A 27,338-nucleotide genomic window follows, 5' to 3' on the forward strand; every position below is an offset into this window, starting at 1 on the left:
GGAGTTTGCATAGCAGAAAAACACAAGCTGTCTCCAGAGTGCATTCCGCAAGAGCAGCATCTGGCTGAATTAGGGCCTGACGCTTTACCTAGCCTGGAAACAGTGTTTGAGGGCCCTGCCCTGGCACCTCCCAGCCTCTAGGACACCCCTCATTAGACCCTCACCCCATCCCCAGGAATCCAAACCCTCACAGAAATCTCACCAGGTCCCCCAGGACCCCTGTCCCTAGGGAGGAGGTAGCAGGTCAGAAGACAGTGCCCAAGAGCTTGGGAGGAGGCCAGAGTGTGACTCCAGGCTCACTCCCTACTCGGAGCAGCTTCCAGGACTTGGGTTCCAGGGCACCTAGGAGGTAGCTGCAGGCGTCCCAGTCCCCTTTGGGGGGGGGGGTTCCATCAGCACATTTCAAGCTTTTCTTCAAGGATGCACAACCAGGAGGTGCCTAATGCGAGCCAAGGGGCAGGGCTGCACCTCTACCACAGCAGCCTGGACCCCAGTATCCACTGAACACAGAGGCATCACTGCAGGCGAGATGGCCTGACACCTGTGGGCACGCTGACCTCCCAGGCTCCACACAGTCACCGCATTAGGCAGATGGTGTCCCGTCTCAGAGATAACTGGCCAAGGCTTGGGTGGTGGGGATCCCAACCATTCATGCCTGGCCGAGGCTGCCCCAAGAACATAGAGTAGACTCAGATTCTGTCCCCCACACTGTGTTCTCAGTGGGATCAGGCTCGGGCCACCCACCCAGACCTCCAGTCCAGTGGCATCCACCATGCAGGTCCCCAGTGCCAGAACCTGCCTGCCTGGGCATCCAAGGGGAGCTGGTCCTCTAAGGGCAGAGGAACTACCAGGATCGTATCTGTCTCCACTCACGGGGATCCAGCAAGAAGATGCTGGATCCAACAGCCCACATGCAAAAGACGCAAGTCCACAGAACTGGAACCTGGACAAGAACCTGGCCAGAGGCCTGGGGATAAAGCCTCTCCACCCGCTCTAGGGACCCCCAGGACCAGCATCTGCCCCCAGCCAGACCTGGCCAGGGCCTCTCGGTCCCCAGAAACCCAGGCAGGGGTCCTAGCAAGCCCAAAGCAGTTGCAAAGAGAAAACAGAAGAGAAAGAAATCTTCCCCATCATCCTCAAACCGACAGGTCAAGGGTGGGAAGTTCCCAGGGGGCTGCCAATAGCTAGGCAACTTTCTCCTCCTGACAGGCCCCTCTCCTATTGTAACACCCTCTGAGCCCCCAAGCACTGACATTTTGGGATTCCGGAACCTCAGTTGTTCCCTACCTGTACAATATGTACAGGGGACTCATCAGACCCAAGAGACGCACCATCTCTCTGAATAACACGAAATAAAACAGGAAATTCCAGAAGTAAGGTAACTTTACTCAGATAAAATGCAGATGGTAGCAGATAGAGGCCACAAGCTCATGGTATGCCATTCCAGAGGGCCCCTCACCCACAGAGGAGCCCCAGTAGGAAGGAGGCCCAGGCCCCATCCACACAGCAAGCCCTGGTGAGGGGCTCTGACACACTCCCACTCCAGCCTCTGGTCACGGACACAGCCCATAGTGGGCACAGCATCATGATGGAATGGACTCTGCAGGCCACGCGTGGTTCCTGGGAACCCCCCAGCCCCTCCCTTCTCCTCCCAGCCTTTCCAGCTGTCTTCCTACCAGGTGGGCTCAGAGTTCACAACACAGAACATCTTCTACAGCATGGAACGTCTTCCAAGAGCCCCTGCCTGTCTTTCTGTCTGGATGTAGGCAGGGGCCGGGGCTGGGGCAGGAGCCAAGGCAGGAACTAGAGATGGGGTCAGGCCAGGAGTTCTAGTCTAAGCAGGACCTAGACTGCAGCTAAGGCTAGGCTGGATTCTGTGCTAAGAAATGGCATAGAAACCTCCGGGCAGAGGCTCCGGCCCAGCCTGCGGAGCACAGGACACAGCAGGTGATTTCTGCGCCCAGCACATAAGCTCTGGCCTTATCACATTTTCCTCCACTGGCCCTAGAATGAGCAAAGAGCTTGGGCGGATAGCCTGAGCCTCGGCCAGGGAGCAGGCTGGCCTCGAGGGAGCAGGTCAGCCCAGGAAGGGAGGGGTCTGCCCATGACCAGGTAGGGTGTGGCCACAGTAGCTGGAGATTGGTAGTACCCATCCGTCCTCCCATCCCCAGGGAACTTTCTTCCAGCTTGCCAGGTGTGACCCACTCCATCTCACCCAGACCCTCACAGCAGCGTGTCGGTGCGCTTGCTGCGCCACACCACCAGGCCAGCCATGGCGACAGTCAGAACGACGGGGATAATGATCAGCGGGATAAGAACCTCGTCTGGGGGGTCCTCCAAGTGGACCTTGTCCATGGTGCAGTTGGAGAAGAACTGCCTGTGGATGCCGGTGATGAAGCCCTGGGCCAGGGGGTTGGGCCAGTAGCAGCCCACGATGTTGGCCTCCATCTCGGTGCAGTTGGTGAAACTCTCATAGTACCTGCAAAAGCAGAGGGAGTGAAAGCCAGGCTCTCGCCATCCCCCCTCACACCTGACCTGACCTGAGGCCAGGAAGATGGGTGGGGTGGTTTGGGTCCAGTCCCATTTGACCATGACTTGCTGCCTTTGAGGCCATGAGCTCCCAGGATCCAGGGTCTCAGCCCAGCTCCCCTGGACCTCCAAGCACTACCCAGGTCTGCCCAGAGGACACACCAAGCCACGCTTCTCCAGGGTCAAAGGGTGCCTGGATCACGGCCGCTTGGACCTGCAAAGCCTTCATCATCCAGGATACTCTAAGAGCCCAAGAGGAGGTTCTCTCTGAGGCCAGGGGCAAGCCACCTCCTAATCAAGTCAGCCTGCCCTCATGTGCCAGGTGGTGGCCAAGTGGGAGTCACACCTGTGAGCCCCAGTCCCTGCCTCTTCATCTCTCAGAAGTTGCCTCCTTCGCCCCATCTAACAGGATATGTGGAGCCCCCTTCTGTGGGTCCCCCTGTCCATGAGATCAAAGATGGGAAGGGCACTCAGCAAACCACCCATGATGCTCCATGTCCACCCAGCACAGGCTCTGGACAGTCCTCATGCTGACCAAGGGCTATAGCCACAGAGACCCAGAAGTCAACTCAGCATAAAGGACTTCCCAGCCACCACCTGGTCCAATGGGCAGACTGTGGAGGTGATGACCTCCCTGTCATTGGGGTCTGCAAGGCCTAGAGTGGCACCCACTCATTCAGGATGTTCTAGAAGAAGTTAGATGAACTCCTGCCCAGATGCCAACCCCTCTGTCCAGGGCCAGCACTTCCCCACACCTGTGCTGCATGAGGACAGATGCAGGAGTGTGAAGGGTCCTGCCTTGGCTTCCCCATGGGAAAGTAGCCCATCTCCTCCTTCCTGTGCTGTCCCAGGAGGGAGCCAGTGATCCGGCCCATCAACAGGAAAGAGCTGCTTCCTGCATGGAACATTATCTGGGCATAGATTTTCCAAAGCATTAGAAAGTGGTGGGAAATGGAGACTCTGACCCACTCCACCCAGGGTTCTCCTGGTCTCCCAACCCCATTCCCCAGGAAGGGTCTGGTGAGCCGAGGTACAGTTACTCAGACCAACTCCTGACTGATCCAAGGCTGGCTCTCAGCACCTTAGAATGTAGGTCAGACACACACCTGTGCCTTTCCAGGTAGTGTCGGCAGAGAACAGCCAGAGCAAAAGGAACAGCCTCGAATCCAAGTACAGAGCTGTTGGCTATCCTGGGCCTCAGGCACGATGCTGCCCCTAAGACATGCCCAGGCTTTAGAGGCACCTCAACAGCTAGGTCCATGGACAAACCCTCATCTCCCCTGACCTGCTTCTCCCACAGGGCCTCAGATTCAGTGGCCTGCTGTCCACCCCAACCCCCTGCCAGCGGATCCAGGAGCTGAGGAGCCATCTAACAGCACCGTGCAACAGCCTTCACCTTCAGAAGTTCCCAGCATCTACGTGCGTGATGAGAATCACATGCGGTAACCTCTGTGCCTCTGAAGTCATTCCACTGAACTGCTACCCAGGAATGCCACCCCCAACAACCATCCCCAGGGCTGAGGTGAGCCAGACAGACCCTGGAGAAGACCCTCTGTGGACAGCGAGTCTACAGAGCAAGAGGAGTGATGTGCAGCCCCAGAACTGTCCCAAGAGGAGGTGAGGCAGGGCTGAAAGCCCTGCTGTTCCCAAACCCTACTCCCAGCCAAAGCTAGGCCACATGGAGAAGCCCACGGAGCAGAGGTAATCCCAGAAGACAGCATGGACAGTGGCTCCAGGCTCAGGTTGCAGAGCCAACGTGACGGGGCCTCTCCAACTCCAGCTCAGCCACCATCTTTGTGATATGGGCCATGTCATTTAACCTCCCTGGACCTCAGTTTCCTCGTCCGTAAGTGGGTTTAATAACACTTATCCAATCAGGTGGTTGAGAGAACCAAATGAGTTGAGGTCCATGTGCCCCAGCAAGTGCCTGGCACAGAGCAGGTCATGGGGTGAGCCCACCCCAGCTGTTAGGTTTGGGGCAGAGCTGAGCACAGCACCCATCTCTGTGGATCCACAAAATCTGCATGTTTGTCATATTTCTAGAGAAGCCCACACTCAGTGCTTCTCTAGAAAACTGGGAACTATTTATGATTTATTCATCCCCTGGATAATCTGGGGCCTCCTCACTCCTCCTTCAGTCCGGCTCCCGAGAGCACTCTCTCTAAAAAAGATGCACCACAACCCAGGATGGGAAGGAGAGGAACCCAGTAGACTGGAAGCCGGACAAACCCCCCAGTCAGACTCCCTCTCCCCCGACCCACCTCTGGGGGGTCTGCCCACCTTGCTTTAGGTTTCACCACCTGAGTGTGTGTTCCCAGGCAATACAGTGTTGCATTTGGAAATCCCATAGCAATGCTCCTTAACTGGGTACAGAAGGAGCCCATTGCTGCTGTTAGAGGGAGGTTCCCAGGAGAGTACACACTTTGGTTGCCCCAAGGGGCAATGAGACCCCTCCCCAGGGAAGGCCACAGGCAGGCCATGGGCAAGTTTGGAGAATAGGGTCTTCCTAGCCATGACTCCTGATGGGGCCGTCATGTGGACCAGTCCTACTGAGGGGAGCAAGCCACTTCTCCTCTAAGCTCACCAAGGCCCACCCTGCTTCAGTGGGAACCAAAGCAGAACGAACATTCAGGGGAAAGAGAGGGGTGTCCTTCATTCTTGACTGAGCTGGGCTACAGGGCATGGGCAGACAGTCGCCGTGTCAGATAAGCATCAGGTGCCCTCCACGTGGGCCAGGCCGCCTCCACCCAGTGCGTGCTGCCACGCTGGGACACTGCCCTCCTGGGGCTTCCCTCTCCTGCCTTGGCTCTGCTCCCCAAATCTCACAGCTTCCTTTGTCATGGTTTGCTCCACATCTTGGTGCACAGCCGCCAGAGCTTGAGAAAGGTATGTGGGAATAAGATGCTGGAGATGCCACACGTCTGACAGTATTTTCGTTTCTCTCTATTTAGTGGACAAATTGGCTGGAAATAGCATACTAGCCGAGAAATCACAGTCTGAAATTCTCAGGTCCTTGCATCCCACAGTCCTCGGTTTCCAGGGCTGCTGTAGGGGAGCCTGAAGGCCTCTGATTCCCTCATCTCCAACCTGGAGCTCATTTTTTTCCTCCTTTTGGATAGGTGTAGAAGTTTTCCTTTGTTTCTACAGCTCTGATATTCCAGGATCCATGCGAGACTTTTTCCTCCCTCGTGTCAGCACTGGGCAAGCCCTCGCCGGCTGCAAGCTCATGCCCTCAGCCCCTGGCAAGGGCCCTTTATCCCTCCATTCTTCTGTTCTCTTTCTAGAATTCCTATTATCTTGGTGTTACACCTGGACTGACCACTGACCTCCTAATCGTCTTCTCTCTCTCTCCTATTCTGGGGAGATTTCCTCAACATCTCCCTTCTAATCTTTCTATTCCATTTCACTTCTGTCGCATCCTCCATTTCTAAGGCTCTTTCTTTGTTCTCATTCATCACATGAGAGATAGTTGTTTGCCCTCTGAAGATACCAGTCGTGACGTTTGGCGTTTTCTTCTTGGTGCATGGCCCCCGGGGTTGCTTGGTTCCATCTCTCTGGTCTCTGTCCTTCAGGGTCAGAGCCTTAGATCAGATGTCCAGGGACCCTGCTTGGACACTTGTGATGGGGAGTAGGGACTGAGAGCTAATGAGACACTGGGACCCTGCAGAAAGGCTTGTTCCCAGAGCTTCCAGGAATTGGTGGGGGGTCACTGCTTCTAGGTCCTTCCTCTTGGATGGTCTCACTCTTCAGAAAGGACAGCTCCAATCCTACCCTAGACCACCCTCCTAGACCCAGTGGCAAAAGACAATGCATGTCAGTCGCTTTCTCCAGCCTCCCTCTCTGGGACACCATGACACGTTCTCAATTACATGGGAAGGCCCAGAAACTCTGGTGTCACCAGCTCCAAGAATACACCTCCAGTGTCCAGCTGGGGTGGAGGAGGGCTCTGGACACCTCACTGCTTCTCAGCCACTCTTGCCACGCTCTTGGGAGCTGGTGCTGCCAGCCAGGTCTCAGGAGGCCTCTGCAGTGTCAACCTGGCTGTTCCCAGCTCCCCTTTTCCAGCATCAGGTCTGACTTCACCAAGGGCGCTCAGTCAGTGGCTCTTGCCCACTCACTCACTGACTCCTAAATGCCCATCGGGTTGCCTCCACTCCTGTCCTCCCAACCCAGGGCTGGACGTCTCTATTTAGTTTCTTTACCGAGGCTTTCGCAGGTTACAGAGAGGAGCGAGACCAGAAGCTATGAAGCTATGACCTCCTCCTCCCTGACTCCACCCCCACCCGTGGCTCCATTCCACGCCTGTGTCCAGGCTCACTGAGGACCAGGAGGAGCCTGCAAAACCCTTTCCTGAATCCCAGCACCCCTTCCCAGCAGATTCAGAATTCCGTTCCACTTGGTTCAGCAAGCAGTTCCCCCAGGCAGTGGGGCTGCAGATGTGACAGCCTCAAGGAGCCCCCATCTGCTGGGCCACCAGAATGGCCAGGGCCGGGGAGGCTTCCTGGGGCAGGGCCATGGTCAGTGTCTCTACAGAGGGCAGAGGCTGGGGTGCTAACATGCAAAAGCATGAGGCCAGCACAGTTTGGGTCTGGCAGCAGCCACCAGGGAGTGGCTGCAAAGCCAGAGGTGGAGTGGGGTGGGGCAGAGGACTGTGAGGCCATGAGTGATTTCCAAGGATGTAAGGAGATAAAAAACTTGGGAAGCTTCTAGAACAAGGGGCCCTCCCTTCACTATGGGGTGTTGTCCACAATTGCACCTGGTATAAACCATTGGAACTCAATTCCTCTAAGTCCTCTGACCACTAAGAACAGATCCAGCCGTGACTGGTGCTGTAAGAAAGACACACATAACAATGTCCACCCAGCTCCGGCTGCAAGGAGAGGTGGAACACCCTCCAGGCAAGGCATCCCCCAGGCCAGGGCACCCCCCCGGGGTAGGGTAGCACCGGCCCCAGGCCAGGCCACTCCCAAACTGGACACTCCCTGGGCAGGGCACCCTCCAGGCAGAGCAACCCCCAGACAGGGCACCCCCAGGCCAGGGAACCCCCGAACTGGACACTCCCAGGGCATGGCACTAATCTGGAACAGGAGGAAAAGCAGGCATGGGGAGGATTCCCAAATAACAGAGGAGAAGGAGAAGCAGAGACACAGTGTAGAATTGCTATAACATCAGAGTGAGGATTCGGAATGGGGGATAGGAAGCTGGGAAAGCACTGTGGGTGTGGGGAGCACAAATGCAGTGGGCAGGGGTGGGGCACAGGTGGGGCCATGAGTGATGTGCCAGCGGGATGTGGGTGGGGTGGCCAGAGCCAAGAGCCAAGGGCAGAGTGTGAATAGGGGCGTGGTTGGGGTCCTGGGCAAAGTGTGGGGCAGCACATGAAAGGACTATGGGCAGCCTACAGTGGGTTGTGGGTGGGGCATGGGTGAGGCCTTGGGTAGAGTGCGGTCGGGCTGCAGTCAGGCAGTGATTGGGCAGTGGGCAGCGCTGTGGTCAGAGCAAATCCCACGCCCAGCAGTGGCACTCACACGATGAACTCGGACAGGTTGCACCACTTCCAGACGTCCAGCTTGCCCATCATGTCTGCGAAAGCCTTCCCACACAGGGGCAGCCTCTCCAACAGGCCTGTCTCGTTGCAGCCGCCCGCTCTGGGACACCCACCTGGAGAGGGGACAGTCGTGAGAATTCCACTGCAGTTCACACTGGGGGTGCCAGGACAGGGGAGGCCCGAGGGGCCATAACTTGAGGACTCACTAGCAAGGCTCCATTTGCAAGCCTGACTCCTTTCCAGTGGGGTCCTCCACCCTCCACCCTGACCTACCTGTCAGTGCAGAAAGGAGGCTCCACACAGGGACCTGTCCTCAAGACAGGACAAGTCCACCTTTTCACTTTACCGCCTCACAGGCAGTGACACAGGGAGGGATCAGGCAGTGAGACCCTGGGCCAAACTCCTTGGGAGGTGATGAGAGGGTCTCGGGCAGATCAGGGCTGGCAAAGAGGCTCCAGTTCCAGCTTAGGAGTCCCAGGAACCTGGGAACATCCTGAGGACTCTAAGACCTGGAGACCATCCCAGTGCCTGCAGGGGCAGCAGAGGAGGGCTCCAGGCCAGTAGGGACCACCCCCTCCTGGTCAAAGCCCCCCTCCGATTCTGGGAAAAACCAGGGGCTGAGGCCACTGCAGGGACTCATATTGCCAGCAATGGGAATGAGTCCTTTGGACTTTCTCAGGGTCTGACACAAGCTGCTTGTCCCAGGATTTCTCCACTGCCCTTCCCAACCTCTGCCCACCAAACATCCCCTCCCCTTCCACCTCATGCCTTTGCTCCACACATTTCCCCATGGGGGACATCCTCCCTCCCACTGAGCGCGCCCCCTGTCCTTCAGGGGCTGTCTCCACGGTCGTCCCATTTCCAGATGACAGGACCTCCCTGCTCCTAAACTTCCCTCACCTGACCTCTGCTTTGGCGTTCATCATATACTCAAGAGAGAGCCCAGGCCTATGTGTCTGGGGTGGGTGGGTGTGTGTGTGTGTGTGTGTGTGCGCGCGCACGTGCACATGCACAGCCCTGCTGTCTGTGTCTTGGTGTGTGTGCATGTGTGTGTGTAGGTACACAGCCCTGCCATCTATGTCTTAGTGTGTATGTGTATGTATACATGTGCATGTGTGTACACAGCCCTGTCATCTGTGTTCCGGCGGCCGGTGCTGGGCTAGAGGAAATACCATGAAGAAGCAGACAAGAAAATGGTTCCAGATTGACATGGGACAGACCTGGCTCACACCCACACTGCACTGGTTACCAGCTCAACCTCAGTTTCCCCATCCGCAAGATAAGGGATACAGGCCCCACCTCACAAGGAGGTTGAGCTGGCTAACTTAGGTCTGAAATGCTTAGTGCCACCATCCAGGAATGTATCATTCATTCATTCCCTCAATAAGTCTTGGCTCAATGATAGGGAAAGCAGTGAGCATTTCAGAGTCTGATCTTCTTCCATGTGTGTGGCTCACCATGGGCACTGAGCAAGTGCTGAATAAGTCACTTTAATATGGAAATGGCACGTTTAGACAGGACCACCTTCTGGTGCAGTGACCTGCTCCACCAGACCACAGCACCCCAGACACTCCTCAAGAGGCATAGCCTGCTTAATCCTAACATTAGGGAAGACCCTGGGAGCCCCTTGGTTGAACAAGGGCCTGACGCCAGCAAAAGAGAGTGGCTTGTCTGAGGCCAAAAGAAGGCTGGAGGGGTCCAGATCCCAGGGTTAAGGGAACTGGCATGCTCAGCCCACCCCCACCTGCAGCAGGACACCTGGAGCACATACGGAGGACAGGTGTTAACTGGAACCCCACAGAGGAGAACACAAAAGGGCTTGCCAGCTGTTCAGGGTCATGGGTTCCCAGACTCAAGGCACCTTCTTCCCTTTGTGACTGCCCAAACCTATACCTCAGAATACAGGCTGACAGCACTGAGAAGGGCCCCTGGGGGTCACAGCTGGTAAAGTTGGATAGGGGACTCGCAGGTCCCAGAAGCCTGTGTAGGCACTCGCATCTCCCCTTCTGTCCATGCAAGCTTCCCCAGGACCCAGGGCATCTTGAGGCCCCAGGGAACCCTGGGGATGGGAAACACACAGACTATGGCTCAGTGGTCGGCCCGCTGCCATGTGTAAGCAGATGGCAAGGACACAGGCTGGGTGAAGTCCCCACCACGGCCCCTGGACACAGGGTCAGTGACTGGCTCTCCCAGAACAGGTCTTTCAGGGCCTTCTGGCCACTCTGCATGGTTTTCAGCACCTGGAATGTCCCTGACCCCCACGTTCACTTGTCTCATCAGCACAGCTGCAGGCCTGGCTTCTCTGAAAGCCCACATACCCCACTTAGGGCCCTGGCCCCTGAGTGAGCCTCTGGGGTGCTCACATCTCTTCACAGAAGGGCCATGTGCTCAAGTGCTCATTCTGTATCTGTCCCATCCCTGCATGTAGCACAGGTCCCCCACATGGTCCCACAGGGTCTGCACATGGAGATGGTGGCTCAGTACCCACTGTCAACCCAGTGAATTTTATCCAAAGATTAGCAAAACATGGTGGACCACCGCTATCATGTGTTGCGAACTGTGTTGGATCCTTGGACAAGGGGAAAGGGAGAGGATCTGGTTCCTGTCTTCAGAGGACCTGCCAACTGGGGTCCAGGGGGCAAGAGGAAGACATAGGGATCTCAGTCCAACGAGGGGAGTGATTGAAGATACAGCATATAACAGATGGGGCAGAATCCAGGACAGAGTGTCAGGAAGTCTTACCAAGATGCACAGGCCACACAGGGGCTGCGTGTACAGGCAGTCACAGTCAGGAGACCTGAGCTCCGATGTCAGTGGCAGGAAGGGGGCATGACCAGGGCTGCATTAGGGCCACTGAAGGGGATGGTGCAGTAGCTATCAGGGGCTAAAAAATGCACAGGCCCCATCGGGATCATCTAAGAGGACTTGAGCTGCCCAGGTAGCAGGAGGAGCATGGAGCAGGACGGGTCCAGGTGCCCAAAGCAACACGGCTTCAGCAAATACCAGTCAGTGGCCCAGAGACGGGCCAAGAACAGCAGCCAGTGTGGGGACAGTGGCCAGTCGCACACGTGAGGGCTTGCTGAGGCCAGGGGAGTCAGGAGGTCCCTGAGGACCCAGCCTGTACTTTCCCTGGCCCCTAAGCCCCGTCACCTGTCCCAGGCATCACAGGAGCCCCCAAGGGCACTACAACAGCCACTACACAGATGGGGAGACTGATGCCCAGAAAGGTCTCCCAGGGTCACACAGCTCTGGGGTAGTCATCTGTGCATGCCGGCCTGCTGTCTTCACCCACAGCACCCAAGACCCTCCTGGCTCACTCCTCCAGCCAAAGCAAGGTGCTCCCCATCCTGTCTGCTCTCACTGGGCCTTGTCCACTTCCTCAGCTGGAAGTGCCCACTCCCATCTCCCTAGGAGGAAATCCACACCCCCACCAACACCCCCACCTCACCCCTTTCCTTGGCAGCTGAGCCCCACTGCGCCCCTGCTGTCGAGGCTCTGCTATGTGCCTCTCCCCTCCTCCCAGCTCAGGCCTGGTGTCAGGAGGTCCACAGCAGCATTTGTGCCATGAATGCGAGGACCCCAGGATGGTAGCCGTTGAAGCAGTGTGAGCTGTGGGCAAAGAAGCTAACAGTCCCCAAGGGAAAGCAGGTGCCCTGGACGATCAGCCCTGCTCCTTGCGGTCCTCCCCACACTATCAGAAGTGGCAGAAGCCTACGGAGGCTAGCTTTCCCACAGTGGGCAGTCAGCTCCATGCTGGGGTTTCCTCCGCTTCCCAAAGCCCATCAGGGCTCACTGGGCACTAGGAAACTTGGGGGTAAAAACCACTGCCCACCACCTCCTGCTCAGCCGTCCACAGACACAGCTGGGACCTCCCGGGGACAAGCCCACTTGGTCCCCCAGCCACCTCAGGGCATGTGTCCTTCCTTCCATAAAAGCGATGTTAGAGAGGCCACACCTTCACCCAAAATCCCACAGTTTGTTAGCGACAGCCCGGACAATAGCCCAGGGTCCTGACACCCGGGCACCACCCATAGCTTCTGATGGACACCACTTGCGGTGGTTTTTGTAAAAGCCTTATGCAAGTCTCACTATATCCTTGTAGAGAAGATAAGCAGACACATGTCCATGTCCAGTCATGTGGCAGATGTGTGGGCAAACTTTCTGCTGAAAACAACTGAAAGCCTGGATAAAGTACAAACAATACATTCATAAAATCATCAAGGAGCTGACAAGATGGCAAGAAATTATCAAGCTAAAGACTAGATGGAGCAGAACCCAGGGGGCCATGGATCTGTTGCCCTGGAGGCAACTTCCCAGCCTGGAAAACTGGGGGTGGATAAAGGCCAAGATGAGAAGTCCAATGAAAGGCCCCATAAACTGACATTCAGAGGCAGGTGAACCAGAAATAACTCTTCACCCTCGGCCAACTAGGAGGAATGGGACCTGGCACTGAGCAGGGAGGGGGACCCCTCTCTGAGAGGTCATAAGCACAGGCTGACCTTCTTGTGGATTCACAGCCCAAATTCACATGACCCGGATGGACCCAGGGAAACCCCAAGTTTAAACTGATCACCATGGACAGGCCCCCGCAGAAGCAAATAAGCCCAAACCCTCTCTAGAGGGGGGCACCATCATTGCAGCCCTCAGAAAACTGCCATCATTAACTTTCCAAGGAAAATGAGCAGCTCACAATCGAAAATCAACTAAGTATAACCTCGATAGAAAGACCCAACAAGGTGAAACCCTGTCTCTACTAAAAATACAAAAATTAGCCAGATGAGGAGGCATGCACCTGTGGTCCCAGCTACTCGGGAAGCTGAGGTATGAGAATCGCTTGAACCAAGGAGGTAGAGGTTGCAGTGAGCCAAGATTGTGCCACTGCACTCTAGCCTGGGTGACAGAGTGAGACTCTGTCGAAAGAAAAGAAAAGAAACTCAACAAGGGGATACAGCCTTCTGGGATGGTGGTATAAGAAGATCATCCTAAGGGCACACATCAAATGAAGAAAGTTACTCAAGAAAATCTACCACATCTCAGGAAGAATAGTGAGAATCTGTGATATTTGAGCTACAACCTGCTCCCACTCCACACCCCAGCTCTGGTTGTAGAGCCTGTACTCCAGTGGGTGCAACCACAAGTGGAGGTTCTCTCTACCCCAGCTCCCAGTCCTGGGCTACAATTTCACCCTGGGACAAGCAGGCATGTCCCTCCCAGCTCCATGTTGTAGGAGGTCTCTTCATTCTGGGCAGACGAGGCCTAGAGGACTGAGGCTTCCTGCCCGCCCAGTCCCCACTTCTAAGGTGGAGGCTCTGTGCCAGGCATGGCAGGTCAAGAGTACTGGGACCCCAACCCCCCCACCCCAGCTCACTGGTAGGGTGGAGGCTCCACACTGGGAGGAGCAAGCCAAAATCAGGAACTACAGTCTCCCTCACGGGTGCCTGCTTGTGGGGCAGAGATGTCATTATGGTAGAAGCAGGCCATTGTCCTATCCCCAAGTCCAATACACTTCCAGGTCCTGCCCAGGGGAAGAGGCAGGCTGTAAGGAGAGAGAGATGTTTCCTTAGCTCTTGCAGAAGGGACTGACTATATTTGGAACAGAGCAGAAGTCCATGCCTGAAGGTGTTGTCAAAAACAATGGAGGCAGGCGTGGCATGCCTCCTATAACTGTAATGCCATCACTTTGGGAGGCTGAGGTGGAAGGATTGCTCAAACCCAGGAGTTTGAGGCTACAGTGAGCCATGATCATGCCACTGCACTACAGCCTGTGTGACAGAGCAAGACCTTGTCTTGAAAAATAATAATAATAAATAAAATAATTTTTTATTGGACTAAAATAATTTTTTAAAAAAGAAAAAAAATCAAAAAAGACATGAGACTTTGTTAAAGCCTGAATAGATTTTAAAGGATTATATAATCTTCTGTGACCACTGTGGGATAAAATTAGAAATCAAAGGCAAGGCTGGGCGTGGTGGCTCATGCCTGTAATCCCAGCACTTTGGGAGGCCGAGGCGGGCAGATTACCTGAGATCCAGAGTTCAAGACCAACCTGGACAACATGGCGAAACCCCATCTCTACTAAAAATACAAAAGTTAGCCAGGCACGGTGGTGCACGCCTGTAGTCCCAGCTACTCAGGAGGCTCAGGCAGGAGAATCGCTTGAACCTGGGAGGCAGAGGTTGTGGTGAGCCGAGATCACACCATTGTACTCCAGCCTGGGCAACACAGTGAAACTGTCTCAAAAAAAGAAAGAAATCAAAGATGGAAAGAATTTGGGGAAATTCACAAATATGTAGAAAATAAACAACATTCCTAAATAACCAATAAGCCAAAGAAGATTTCACAAGGAAAATTAGATAATGTTTTGAGATGAATAAAAATAAAAGACACAACATACCAAAACTTAGAGGGATGCAGCTAAAACAGTACTTAGAGAAAAATTTTTAGTTGTAAAAACTTATACTTAACCAAAAAAAAAAAAAAAAAGGCTGGACGTGGTGACTCACTCTTATAATCCCAGGTGGAATGGCTTGTGACTGGGAGTTCCTGACCAGCCTGGGCACCATAGCGAAACCTTCATCTCTACAAAATAAAATTTTTTTAATTAGCCAGGCATAGTGGCGCACCTGCCGTCCCAGCCAAATGGGAGACGGAGGTGGGAAGATCACTTGAGCCTAAGAGTTTGAGGCTGAAATGAGCCATGATCGCACCATTGCACTCCAGCCTAGGTGACAGAGCAAGACTCTGTCTCTAAAAAAATAAATAAATAAATAAACAAATAAATAAATAAGGCCAGGCACAGTGGCTCACACCTGTAATCCCAGCACTTTGGGAGGCCAAGGTGGGCAGCTCATGAGATCAGGAGATCGAGATCATCCTGGTTAACACGGTGAAACTCCATCTCTAATAAAAATACAAAAAATTAGCCGGGCATGGTGGCATGCACCTGTAGTCCTAGCTACTCAAGAGGCTGAGGCAGGAGAATCACTTGAACCTGGGAGGCAGAGGTTGCAGTGAGCCAAGATCATGCCATTGCATTCCAGCCTGGGCAACAGAGCAAGACTCCATCTCAAAAATAAATATATAAAAAATAAAAAAATAAAAAGAAGAAAGAAGAAAGATCTCAAATCAATTACCTAGCCTTCCACCCTAAGGCACCAGACAAAGAAGATCAAACTAAGCTTAAAGACAGCAGAAGAAAGCAAGAAATTAAGATTAGAGGAGATATCAATGAACTACAAAATAGAAAAAAATCAACAAAACCAAAAGCTCATTTAAAAAAAAAAAAAAAGCATTTCAAAGATCAATAAATTGACAAACCTTTAGCTAGACTCACCGGGAATAAAAGAGAGAGACTCAAATTACTAAATCAGGGATGAAAGAGGGGACATCACTACATCACTACCTGTGTTAGAGAAATAAAAAAGATTATATGCAAATACTATGAACTGCTATATGCCAACAAATTAGATAATGTCAATGAAATGGACAAATTCTTAGTAAGAATTTGTTCTCGCTAGGATTTTTTATGGAATGAATTGTACTTCCCCTAAAAAAGATACATTAAAGTCCTAACCCCTAGTACACCTGAGATTCTGACCTTACTTGGAAATAGGGTCTCTACAGAGGTAATCAAGTCAAAACTAGGTCATTTGGGTAGACCTAATCCAACATGACTGGTATATTCTTATAAAAAGGAGAAATATGGACACAGAGAAAGACACACAGAGAAAGAAGATGATGTGAAGACACTCAGGGAGAAGACAACAGTGTGAAGTTGGAGACAGAGATGGGAGTGATGCTACTACAAGCCAAGGAACGCCTGGGGCCACCAGAAGTTCGGGAAAGGCTGGGAAAGAATGCCCAGCACCTGGGTTCTTCTGGCCTCCAAAATGGGTTTTAAGTCACCCAGATTATGGTAATTTGTTATGACAACCTAGGACACTATTAAAGACATAAACTACTGAAATTGGTTCAAGAAGACATCAAAAATCTGAACAGGTCTATAATAAGTAACGAGATTGAATTCTTAACTTAAAAATTTCTCCCAAAGATAATCCCAGGTGTAGATGGCTTCTCTGGCAAATTCTACCAAACATTGAAGGAAGAATTAACAGAAATGATTTCTGTTACAAACTCTTCCAGAAAATAGAACAAGCAGCACTTCCCCGTCTTCCAACTCATTCTCTGAAGACAGCATAATCTTGACGGCAAAACCAAAGACATCATAAGAAAAGAAATCTATAGGCCAATATTGCTTCTGAATATAGATGTAAAAACCTTCGATACTAGCAAACTTAATCCAGCAACATATAAAAAGGATTATACACCATGACCAAGAAGGTTTTATCTCAGGAATGCAAGGGTGGTTCAACATAAGAAAGTCAATTCATGTAATACATCACATTAATAGAATGAAGGGGGGAAACCACATGATAATCTCAACTGATGCAGAAAAAGCATTTGACAAAATCCAATGTCCTTTCGTGATTAAAAACCCCTCAATATATTAGGAATGGAATGGAATGGAATTTCCTCAACGTGATAATGACCATATATGAAATGCCCAGAGTTCACATAACCAGTGATGAAAGACAAAGCTATCCTTCAAGATCAGGAACAAAACAAGGATGCCTGGTTTCACCACTTCTATTCAACATAAGTACTGGAAGTTCTAGCCAGAGCAATTAAGCAAGAAGAGAAATAAAAGGCACCCAAGTTAGATAGTAAAACTATCTCTATTCACAGATGACACGATTTTATATGTAGAAAATCTAAAAGAATCAACATACAGACACACAGAGAGAGAGACTGTTAACAGGTAATAAACTAACTCAGCAAAGTTGCAGGGTACAAAATTCACACACAAAAATAAGTTGTATTTCTGTGCACTAGCAATGAATAATCCAAAAAGGAAACAAAGAAAACAATTCCAATTTCGATACAATCAAAAATAGTAAAATTCTTAGTAACAAGCACAATTAAAAAGGACAAAACTTACACTCTGAAAAGTATAAAACATTGTTGAAAGAATTTTTTTTTTTTTTTTTGAAACAGAGTCTCACTCTGTCACCCAAGCTGGAGTGCAGTGGCGCCATCTCGGCTTACTGCAACCTCTGCCTCCCAGGTTCAAGGGATTCGCATGCCTCACTCAGCGTCCCAGGTAGTTGGGCTTACAGGTGCCCGCCACCGTGCCCAGATAATTTTTTGTATTTTTAGTAGAGATGGGGTTTCACCATGTAGGCCAGGCTGGTCTCCAACTCCTGACCTAAGGTGATCCACCCACCTCGGCCTCCCAAAGTGCTGGGATTACAGGCATGAGCCACCATGCCAGGCCTGTTGAAAGAAATTTTAAAAGATCTACATAAATAGAAAGACATCCTATGTTAACACATTGGAACACTTACTTGTTAAGATGTCAGTACTACCTAAAGTGATACACAAACTCAATGCAATCCCTATCAAAATCGCAGCTGGCCCATTGCAGTAATTGATGAGCTGATCCTAAAGTTTCTATGGAAAAGCAAGGGACACAAAATAGCCAAAACAATCATAAAAAAGAACAAAATTGGCCAGGCGCGGTGGCTCAAACCTGTAATCCCAGCACTTTGGGAGGCTGAGGCGGGTGGATCACCTGAGGTCAGGAGTTCGAGACCAGCCTGACCAACATGGAGAAACCCTGTCTCTACTAAAAATACAAAATTAGCCGGGCGTGGTGGCGCATGCCTGTAATCCCAGCTACTTGGGAGGCTGAGGCAGGAGAATTGCTTGAACCCGGGAGGTGGAAGTTGCGATGAGCCGAGATCATGCCATTGCACTCCAGCCTGGGCAACAAGAGTGAAACTCCGTCTCAAAAAAAAACAAAGAACAAAGTTGTAGGACTCACACATCCCAGTCTTACAACTTACAACATGGCGACAGTAATCAAGATAGCATGGTACTGGCATAAGGTTAGATAAATAGACCAATGGAATAGAATTCAAAATGCAGGAATACACCCTCACACTTATGATAAATTGATTTTCTACAAAGGTACCAAGACAATTCACCAGGGAAAGAATACTCTTTTCAACAAATTGTACTGGGACAACTGGATATACACTTGCAAAAGAATAAAGTCGGACCCTTCTCACTTCATACATGAAAATTAACTCAAAATGGATCACAGACCTACGTGTAGAGCTAAATTATAAAACTCTTAGACTACCCAGCTATTCGGGAGGCTGAGGCACAAGAATCACTTGAACCTGGGAGGTGGAGGTTGCAGTGAGCTGAGATCGTGCCACTGCACTCCAGTCCAGGCAACAAAGCAAGCCTCTGTCTCAAAAAATAAATAAATAAAAATATAAATAAATAAATAAAACTTTTAGAAAAACACAAGAGAAAATCTTTGTGCCCTTGTGTGAGAAAAAGTCATCTTATACATGACACCAAAAGCCCAAGAAACAAAAGAAAAATAGATAAATTAGACATATCAAATTTTAAAACTTCTGTACTTCAAAGGATAGCATCAAGAGAGTGAAAAGACAACCCACAGAATGAAAGAAAATATATGCAAGTTGTATATCTGACAAAAGACTTGTATCCAGGTTGCATAAAGAATTCTTACAACTCCATAATAAAGGGAAAAATAAACCAATTAAAAATGGGCAAAGGATATGAATAGTCATTTCTACAAAAATATATACAAATGATCAATAAGCATATGAAAAGACAATCAACATCATTAACCATTAGGGAAATGCAAATCAAACCACAGTCAGATACCACTCACACCCACCAAAACGGCCATCATCAAAAAGGCAGTCAGACGTGATAGCACACACTTGTAACCCCAGCCACTTGGGAGGTTGAAGTGGGAGGATGGCTTGAGGAGTCTGGGGTTGCAATGAGCTATGATTGCACCACCGCACTCCAGACTGGGCAACAGAATGAGACCCTGTATCAAAAAAAAAAAAAAAAAGTGTTAGTGAGGACATGCAGAAATTGGAACCTTTATATACTACTGCTGATTGGAATGTGAAATGAAGCAGCCACGTTGGAAACTAGTCTAGCAGTTTCTCAAAATGTTAAACATAGAGTTACCATATGACTACACAGTTCCACTCCTAAATTTATACCACACATGTTCGCACAAAAATTTTTACATGAAGGTTCATAACGGCATTATGCATAATAGCCAAAAGACGAAACAATGTCCATCAGCTGATGAATGGCTAGAATGTGCCATATCCATGGGATACAATATTATTTGTACATAAAAGAGTGAAGTGCTAATACATACCACAATATGAATGAACCTTAAAAACATTCTGCTGTGAGAGAAGCCAGTCACAAAATCTCACATATTATATGATGCCATTTACACTAAATGTGCAGAATAAGCAAATCTAGAAACAGAAAACATATTAGTGATTCCTTAAGGCTAAGGGGGTTGGAGGAAATAGGGAGTGACTGCTAATGGGTAGAGGGTTTATTTCTGTGGTGACAACAACGTTCTATAATTGATTATAGTGATGGTTGCAAAATTCTAGGAGTGTACTAAAAAATATCGATGTATACTTTAAATGGGTGAATTGCGGGGCATGTGAATTATATCTCAATAATGCTGGCTTTTTAAGGCATAATAAAAACTTTTTCAAACATACAAAAGGTGAAAGGAAATATCACCCACACACCCAAACTACAAGTAATGTTTAGGATGTCATTCAGGGACAAGGAAAGCCTATCGGAAGCCAATATGGACCTATGCAAAGGAATGGAGGACATCAGAAATTTTCACTATGTAAGTAAATATATAGAATTTTTCTCAATGTTTAAATTCTGTAAAAGATAATAATCATGTATTGTGACATTTATAACTTTGGTTTAAGCAAAATGTATGACAGCAATGGCACAAAGTTCAGGCGGGGAGAAATGGCAGGTTCTTAGGCTATCAGTGTAATGTCACCTGAAAATAGACTGATAAGTTAAAGATGTATACCATAAACCCTGAACCAACCACTGGAGTAACAACAACAACAACAACAAAAAATTGCATCCAATTAGCAAGGATGGAGGAGGAGGAGAAGGGCAAGAGGAAGAAGAAATGGAGTAATAATAATAAACACCAAGTCCAAAAGAAGGCAGAAAAGGAGAAAAGGAAGGAAAAGCATTGATGGTACAATGGTAAATTTAAATCTAACCATGTCAATAATCAGACTGAAAGTAAATGGTCTAAGCACTTCAACTAAGAAGCAAAGATTGTCAAATAAGAACAAACAGTAAGGCCCAACAGTAGGCCGCCAACAAGAATCCAACTTTAAATGAAAAGACTCAAATATGTTCAAAATAAAAGAGTGGGAAAAGATACATCTTGCTACCACTAATCAAAAGAAAGATGGAGTGGCTACATTAATATTAGACAAAGTATGTTTGGAAGCAAAAAATATTACTAAAGAGGGTCTTTTCAATACAATAAAGGGTTCAATTCATCAAGATGACATAGCAATCCTAAACATTTATGCACCTAGTAACAGCATCAAAACACACAAGGCAAAAACAGAACTACAAGAAGAAAATGACAAATCCACAATTTCACAATTACAATTGGAGAATTCTTTTTTTTTCTTTTGAGACAAGGTCTCACTGTGTCACCACCTCCTGAGTAGCTGGGACCACAGGCATGTGCCACCACACTCAGCTAATTTTTTTGTTGTTGTTATTTGTACAGACAAGATCTCATATCACCCAGGCTAGTATCTAGCAGTCCCTTGTCTTGGCCTCCCAAAGTGCTGGAATTACAGGCATGAATGAGCCACCGCACCCAGGAGATAGTTGGAGAATACTCCTCTCTCAATAATTTATAGAACAAGTAGATAATAATCAGGAAGCTATTAGAAAACATGAACAGCAGAGGAACAGAGGTGTCCAGGGCACAGGCAGGAGCACAGTGGAGCTGGGTATACTGTGTGTGGAGGGGCGGGGTACACACCTTCGTGAGTGTAAAGGAAAGAAGTGACTTTGGAAAGGTAGACCTAGAGCGAGGTTGGAGCAGGATATACAGGTCTTCAGAGTTTATTTAAAGTCTAATAGAAAGGCAGAAGTGGGTTTTCAGTCACAGTACTCCCCCACTTAACCCAAATAGGCCCTCAGGCTTCACATCATGGAATCCTGGGCAAGCACCAGCCAGGACTGAAGCTGGTGTCCCTTCAAGAGAAGCCTGTACCATCTCTGCAGGAAGGGAGGCCTATGTCCTTCTGAAGCTTGACCATGCCACCCTCCAGATGCCCCACAGGTACATCTGCCAGAAGGCAGAGACCTCATCCCATTTAGTTTCTGATTTGCTGTGTAACTCCAAACCGGGCACTTCACCTTTCTGGACCTTTGTCTCCCCATTTGTAAAAAAGAGTGATTCTGATTCTGTGTGTTTTCATTGGTTAATAATTGTGCACCTACAAAATCTCGGTCAAGGTTAGTCTCCATCGGGCCCCAAATTCCTATTCCCACCACTGCTGACCCCAGCCTCCAGGTTGTCCCACCCATGAGCTGCTGCTCCAGGACCCTCTGGCTGCTGGCAGCACCTGCCCCTCCTCCTCCACAATCAGACTGTCCCCCATCACCACAACCTCCTTCCTGGACACCAGCAGCTCTCACTTCTGTGGGCCCCAAGCTGTTGACCCCAGGTTCTCTTGTAGCACAGCTCTAGACTCTGAAGTGCTTTGAAGGAACCAATGAGTAATAAGAGACTCAAAAGTGAAACCATTCTTCTATGAGGCTGGTGGGGACCACCATTCATGAACCCACCCAGAAAGCCCTGAGGCTTGGGGGCTGTATCCCTAGTTCCTCTGAGCACTGTCATTTTTCAGGACAGCCACCAGAGATAGGACAGACCCAGCAGAGTCAACTGCACAATAGGCTCACCCAGGCCACAGCCCAGGCCTATTGCATGGGAGCCTCTGGAGTGTGAAACCAAGAATTCATGTTTGTTAAAACCCCCAAGTGATTCTGACGTAGGGTCAAGTCCAGGGTTGAGAGATGGAAAGCAATGTGTCTCCACTCAGATGTGCAGACCATCACCTGAAGACCTCAAGCAATGTAGATTCCAGTCCAGCAGGCTTGGAGGCCAAAGCACTTATCTCTGCAAGCCCCTTTGTAGGTCCGAAGACCACAAAATCCAAGGAGTAAGGGCATGGGGGATAGAAGAGCAGCAAGCAGAAGCCAGGAGGCTCTAGGTGCTCACCTTGGCTCTGCCCCTGACCCTGACACTCACTCACTTGCCCCCCTGAGCCTCAGTGTCTCCATTCAGAAATGGAACCAGTGGCACCTACCTGGCAGACCCTTGCCACATTTCTCTTTCCCTTCAGCCCAGCTCTCCACCTCCCTCAGTATTGACCAGTGCTCCCTGAATGCCCTGTTCTAAGTGTGGCCCAACCCACCAAGCCCTACAACAGCCAGACAGGGCAGGTACTTAAACACTGAAACTCTGTGGCAGGGTGGGTCAGCTGCCTGCTCAATGAGACACGGCAGGGGAGTCAAGGTTCAAAGCCAGGGCACCTGCCCACAGAGCTATCTCCAGGTGGCACGTCACCATTGCCTCAGACTGACACCCTTACTCCAATTCCCACCTTTGTTCTGTCAAGCAGGGCTTCATCCAAGGCTTAAGTCCTTGCCCTGAGGGCTCCTGGCTGGAGTGGCCACACTTAGCCCTGGCCCCCAACCCACACCTTCCTTTCCTTCTCTCCCGGTGGGCATTTCCAAGCCCCATGCCAAGCCTGGGCTCTGCATCAGATTCTGGAGGACAGGTCGGCATCGATCCTGGGAAGGGCCTGAAAAATATCATGCCTTCTTCATCACCTCCCTCAGTTTAGAGATGGGACAATGGAGGCCCAAAAGAAAGCAACTTTCCCAAGGCCTCCCTCTGCCACCCTGCTCAGCTGCACCTGCCTGCAAGTGAAAAGACAGCCCTGGCATAAGTGACCAAGGGATGCAAGCCCCAGGGACCACGTGGAGCCAGACAAGAACTAAGGCCTGTGCACCTCCACCCTAAAGCTGCCCCTGCTTTGGACTCTGAAGGTTCACCTAGCTGCTCTCCACATCCAACTCCTGTCCTCATCCTTGGGCCTGGCGTCATTCCCTAACAGATTCTCTCAGAACCCTTGGGTGGGTCTCCTGAGCTCGTCCCACCATCCCAGTGGGCACAAGCCAGGCTAACCCCACCCTGTCCCTCCTGGCCAGTGCCCACACCTGCAGCCTGGCCCACCTGGACCCCTAGGTCTGAATCTGAACCCCTAGACCTGGACCCCTTGGCCTGGTCCCCCCTCAGCGTGCTCTGACTGTCACCTATCAGACCGAGACCCAGCCCAGTTCTTCTTCCTCCTCCGCCCCCCCCTTCCCCTTCTTCCTTTCTTCCGCCTTCCCCCGTCCTTCTTTACCCTCCTCTCCATTCCCTGTTTCCTCTCCCCTCCTTCCTTCCTCCTCATCCTGGAAGTTAGAACGAATCTGAACCACTGCCTTCTCCCCCCGAGCCCATTCCTAGCAGGTATTTGCCGCAGCCAGCCCAAGTCGTGGCTGTTCCTACAGCCCACCTCCCTACACAGGGCCTGCATCTGCCGCATTTTCACATTAACCATGATGCTCTGAAACACAGCTCTGGGACAAGGTCCTGGTAAGTATCCATTACCCTCAGGCAACTATCATTCTCCCTGAGCCCCTGATCTCCCCCGCTGAGCCAGGCAAAGATAGCATCAATTCCACACCACCCCCAGTGCCAGGACATTGCCCAATCCCTCCCCCAGGACTCTACAAACACCCACCCAGGCGGCACAGCTATCTAAAGAGAAGGAGGGGTCCCTGACAACATGCTCCTCCCTGAATCTCTGCATGCCCCAAATCTCTGCATACCCCAGAACCTCCACATGCCCCATGGCAAGGACCTGGCCTGGGCAGATTGTAAATGTGCCTTTGAGGACCACAGGCCATGCTCAGGCAGGTGTTCTGAGATAACTTCTCTGCCCATGGAGGTGCTATGAGGATGCCTGTGACAGCGCCAGCCCTGGGCCTGCACAAGGCAGGCACCCTAAGAAACCAAGTGTCCTCCCAGGAAGCTCATTTCTAGTGCACATGAGGCTTGAGGGGCTCCCAGCAAAACCTGACAACCCACCCAATATTAGAACAATGGTGTAAAGACAGATTCCTGGCAACACCACAAAAGAGGGTCATTGCCAATCAAGCTACTGGCTGCATTAGTAAAGGTCGCAGGAACTGAATCAAAATAGAAATCCATTTTGGTTGGTTTCATTGGGAAACAAAGAACATGCCGGCCTGTGTTTCTTTTGTCTCAGGGACTTCCAGACGCCGAGAGATGATAAACAGCCAAACAGATGCACTTCCGCGAGAAAGGGCTTTTGTGGCTAGTCATTTGGAAATGAAACGCAGGCGCTCTCCCCATCCTTAACAGAAAGAGCATTGATCAGACTGGCAAGTGGCTGCCATGGGCCATGGTCAGTCGACCTTGGGAGGCTGTGGATTCTGGGTGGTTCTGCCCCTGTTCTCTGTGGTTGGGCAACTTCCTCTCAACCCTCCAGACTTCTGTTTCCTTATGAAGAGTAGGTAAGAGCATGGAGGTCAGATAACCTCCAAGGAACCTCCAGTGCCAAAAATCTATGGGCCTCTTTTTGGCCAATCACCACCATCAAGTCTTCTTTTTTTTTTGACAGAATCTCGCTTTGTCACCAGGCTGGAGTGCAATGGCACGATCTTGGCTCACTGCAATCTCCGCCTCCCAGGTTCAAGCGATTCCCCTGTCTCAGCCTCCTGAGTAGCTGAGACTACAGGCATGCACCACCACACCCAGCTAATTTTTTCTATTCTTAGTAGAGACAAGGTTTCACCATGTTGGCCAGGATGGTCTCAAACTCCTGACCTCGTGATCTGCTTGGCCTCCCAAAGTGCTGGGATTACAGGCATGAGCCACTGCCCCCAGCCCGCCACCTCCAAGTCTTTAATTCACCAGAGTTACTGCTATCCAACCACGGCCCTTGGGCCCACTTGATTCAGCAGAATCAATGTGACCACAGGTAACATGGTAGCAGGACATCATTTAGTGATAAAAATGGTGGTACCATGTTCACATGCTTGCACACACAGGCACACACACTATGGTGCTCCATCTTTGGGTGCTGTGAGTGAGCCTCATTTGGCCCAGTGCAGTCACTGGTGGGTGCCTTCCTACACCTCCCCTTATTTAAGCATGAATCCTTCCGCCCCACAATCCCATGCTCAACACAAGACGATAAGGACTAAACTGAATGGAATCAAACTGACGGTCTCAGCAGCCCTTTGCAGGTTGCTACTATTACATCTACATTGCAGCTGGGAAACTGAGGCCAGTGAGTGCTTTGTAATCTTGGGATCATGATCGGGATTTTCACCCAGACCAGAAGAGTCCAGTCAAGGGCTGGACTACTGGCTGCATTAGTAAAGGTGGCAGGAACTGAATCAAAATAGAAAACAGCAAAGCATCCTGCTGAGTAGACAACTGCTGGACTTCGCATCCCCACAGCCCTGCACAGCATCAAATGCTTTCTGGAAAGAGGTGTGGAATTCTCAAAGAAGCCCCAGAGGCCAGCACCCTGAGCCAGTCCTCACTCAAGAGGAACCCACCCAGCTCCTTCCTTCCAGATACAGCAGCATCCAGGGCAGATGTGGGCTCCAGTCCCACCTCTGACACATCAGCCTGGGACCATGAGCAAGTTTTACCTCTCTCTGAATCTCACTCTGGCCAGGCAAACACTGGGAGGGTCTGCTGAGAAGCTGGGCCTGGTCCCCATTCTGGCCAGGGAGCATGAACCCATGTCGCATTGGAGGGGGACAGTCAGGACCAACACAACAAGACAAAGAAGTGACCCTCAGGAACTGGGTCCACGAGAGACAAGATTATTAAGAGGAGGGATTCTGTGCAGGCAGAAGCCTGTGGTCCTTCTCAATTCCATACTGGAGATGGTCAGGAAAGCCTCAGCTTCTCCCAGAATGAATTCAGAGGACCTTCCTTCCATTATAGTGACCAAGATCTCCACCTGAGGGGCGCTCACTGGAAGTTTGCTGAAATCCCAAATCAGCATGCTCCTGATTTCAGAAGCTGCCACGCATCTTTGCACTTCAACACAAAATGAACCGCGTCCTAGGCTCCAGCACTGGAACACCAAATGAAGCCACACGTGTTCTGCACACCAAGACCTCTTCAATGGAGGGAAAATGAACACTGAGTTTGGTCCACCCTTTTCCCACCTCCCTTACCAAATCCCAAATCATCAAAACAGGCCCAACACTGCATCTTACAGTCAGGGAAACTGGGGACCACCAGACCAGGGCCCTCCAACACCAGTGTCCCCCCAGAACTGGCCAGGCTCAGTCACCACTTAGTGGACCCCAGCCCTCAGCAAGCACTCTTCCCCAACAGCCCTTACACACATTCTCTCTCACTTTCTCTTGGATAATTTCTTTAGTAAGGTACTTCAAAATAAGCTTTTAGTTTAATCTATTTCCATTTTGTGAGCAACGGTTCTCCCCAGAGTCCTGATTTATTGCGGAAGCAGACGTTAGGAGAGGATGGCTCAGAGAGTCGCCCCGCTTCCCCTGTCAGCCAGTTCCAAGACACACACAGGCGTCCACACACTGAATGGCCCTGGGAGGACCAGCTACCCAGTCCGGAGTCCACCCTCCCACGCCCCTGTGAGTGGTGGGCAGGCACTCAATGCCAGGACAGGGAGCTCACTACCTCACCGACAGCCCATCCTAGGGGTAAGGGGGAAGGAGCCAGACCTGGTCCGCCTCCTCTCTCGCCCACCCTGAGGCGACCCCAGAACTGGGGCGTGGGGGGACATCACAACTAGGAGGAGCGGGGGCTGCCGGACCCCGCTGGCAGAAGAGCCCGGAGGGGACCCTGTGCCTCCCTTGCCCGCCAGAGTTCTTTGCCTTCAGCTTCTCCCGGGTGAACCCTCCCGCAGAGCCTGGGGACCCCGCCAGGGTCACTGTGCGCCCCTCCCGAGCTCAGGGGGAAAGGAAGGACTGCGGCGCAGGTGCAGGAAGGCGCGGGTCCACGCGGGTCCGATGAACTCCGGGGAGTGGGGGCGCCTCCGGTGCGGGCCGACGCCCCCTTACCGCAGAGCAGCAGCAGCAGCGGGAGAAGTTGCGGGCGCCGCCGCGCTCCAGTCTCCATGGCTGGCCGGCCGCGGCTGGGTCACGCTTGGTCCGGCTGGGGGTGCAACCGGGACGCCCGGATGGGGTT

The 27,338-nt window shown here is 51.1% G+C and overlaps 1 protein-coding gene across 1 annotated transcript; it reads right to left on the reverse strand.

Annotated features, from left to right (window-relative positions):
• Positions 1-1,365: 1,365 nt before the first annotated feature.
• On the reverse strand, positions 1,366-27,338 carry RAMP3 (receptor activity modifying protein 3). The gene is made up of 3 exons (XM_007981393.3): positions 27,212-27,338; positions 8,055-8,187; positions 1,366-2,479 (listed from the first exon to the last, which is right to left on the reverse strand). Exons 1-3 carry the CDS (start codon positions 27,267-27,269, stop codon positions 2,224-2,226), a joined length of 447 nt encoding a protein of 148 aa, XP_007979584.1. The 5' UTR covers positions 27,270-27,338; the 3' UTR covers positions 1,366-2,223.

This window comes from Chlorocebus sabaeus, chromosome 21 (genome assembly GCF_047675955.1).
Source record: "Chlorocebus sabaeus isolate Y175 chromosome 21, mChlSab1.0.hap1, whole genome shotgun sequence".
NCBI classification, from domain to species: Eukaryota; Metazoa; Chordata; class Mammalia; order Primates; family Cercopithecidae; genus Chlorocebus; species Chlorocebus sabaeus.

Bases quoted from the DNA above. Each gene is read 5' to 3' on its own strand.
- RAMP3 (XM_007981393.3), bottom strand. From the start codon at position 27,269: ATGGAGACTGGAGCGCGGCGGCGCCCGCAACTTCTCCCGCTGCTGCTG. The intron at 8,188-27,211 runs GTAAGGGGGCGT...TCCCCTCTCCAG, and splicing joins GCTGCTGCTGCTGCTCTGCG to GTGGGTGTCCCAGAGCGGGC. The intron at 2,480-8,054 runs GTGAGTGCCACT...CTGCTTTTGCAG, and splicing joins AACCTGTCCGAGTTCATCGT to GTACTATGAGAGTTTCACCA.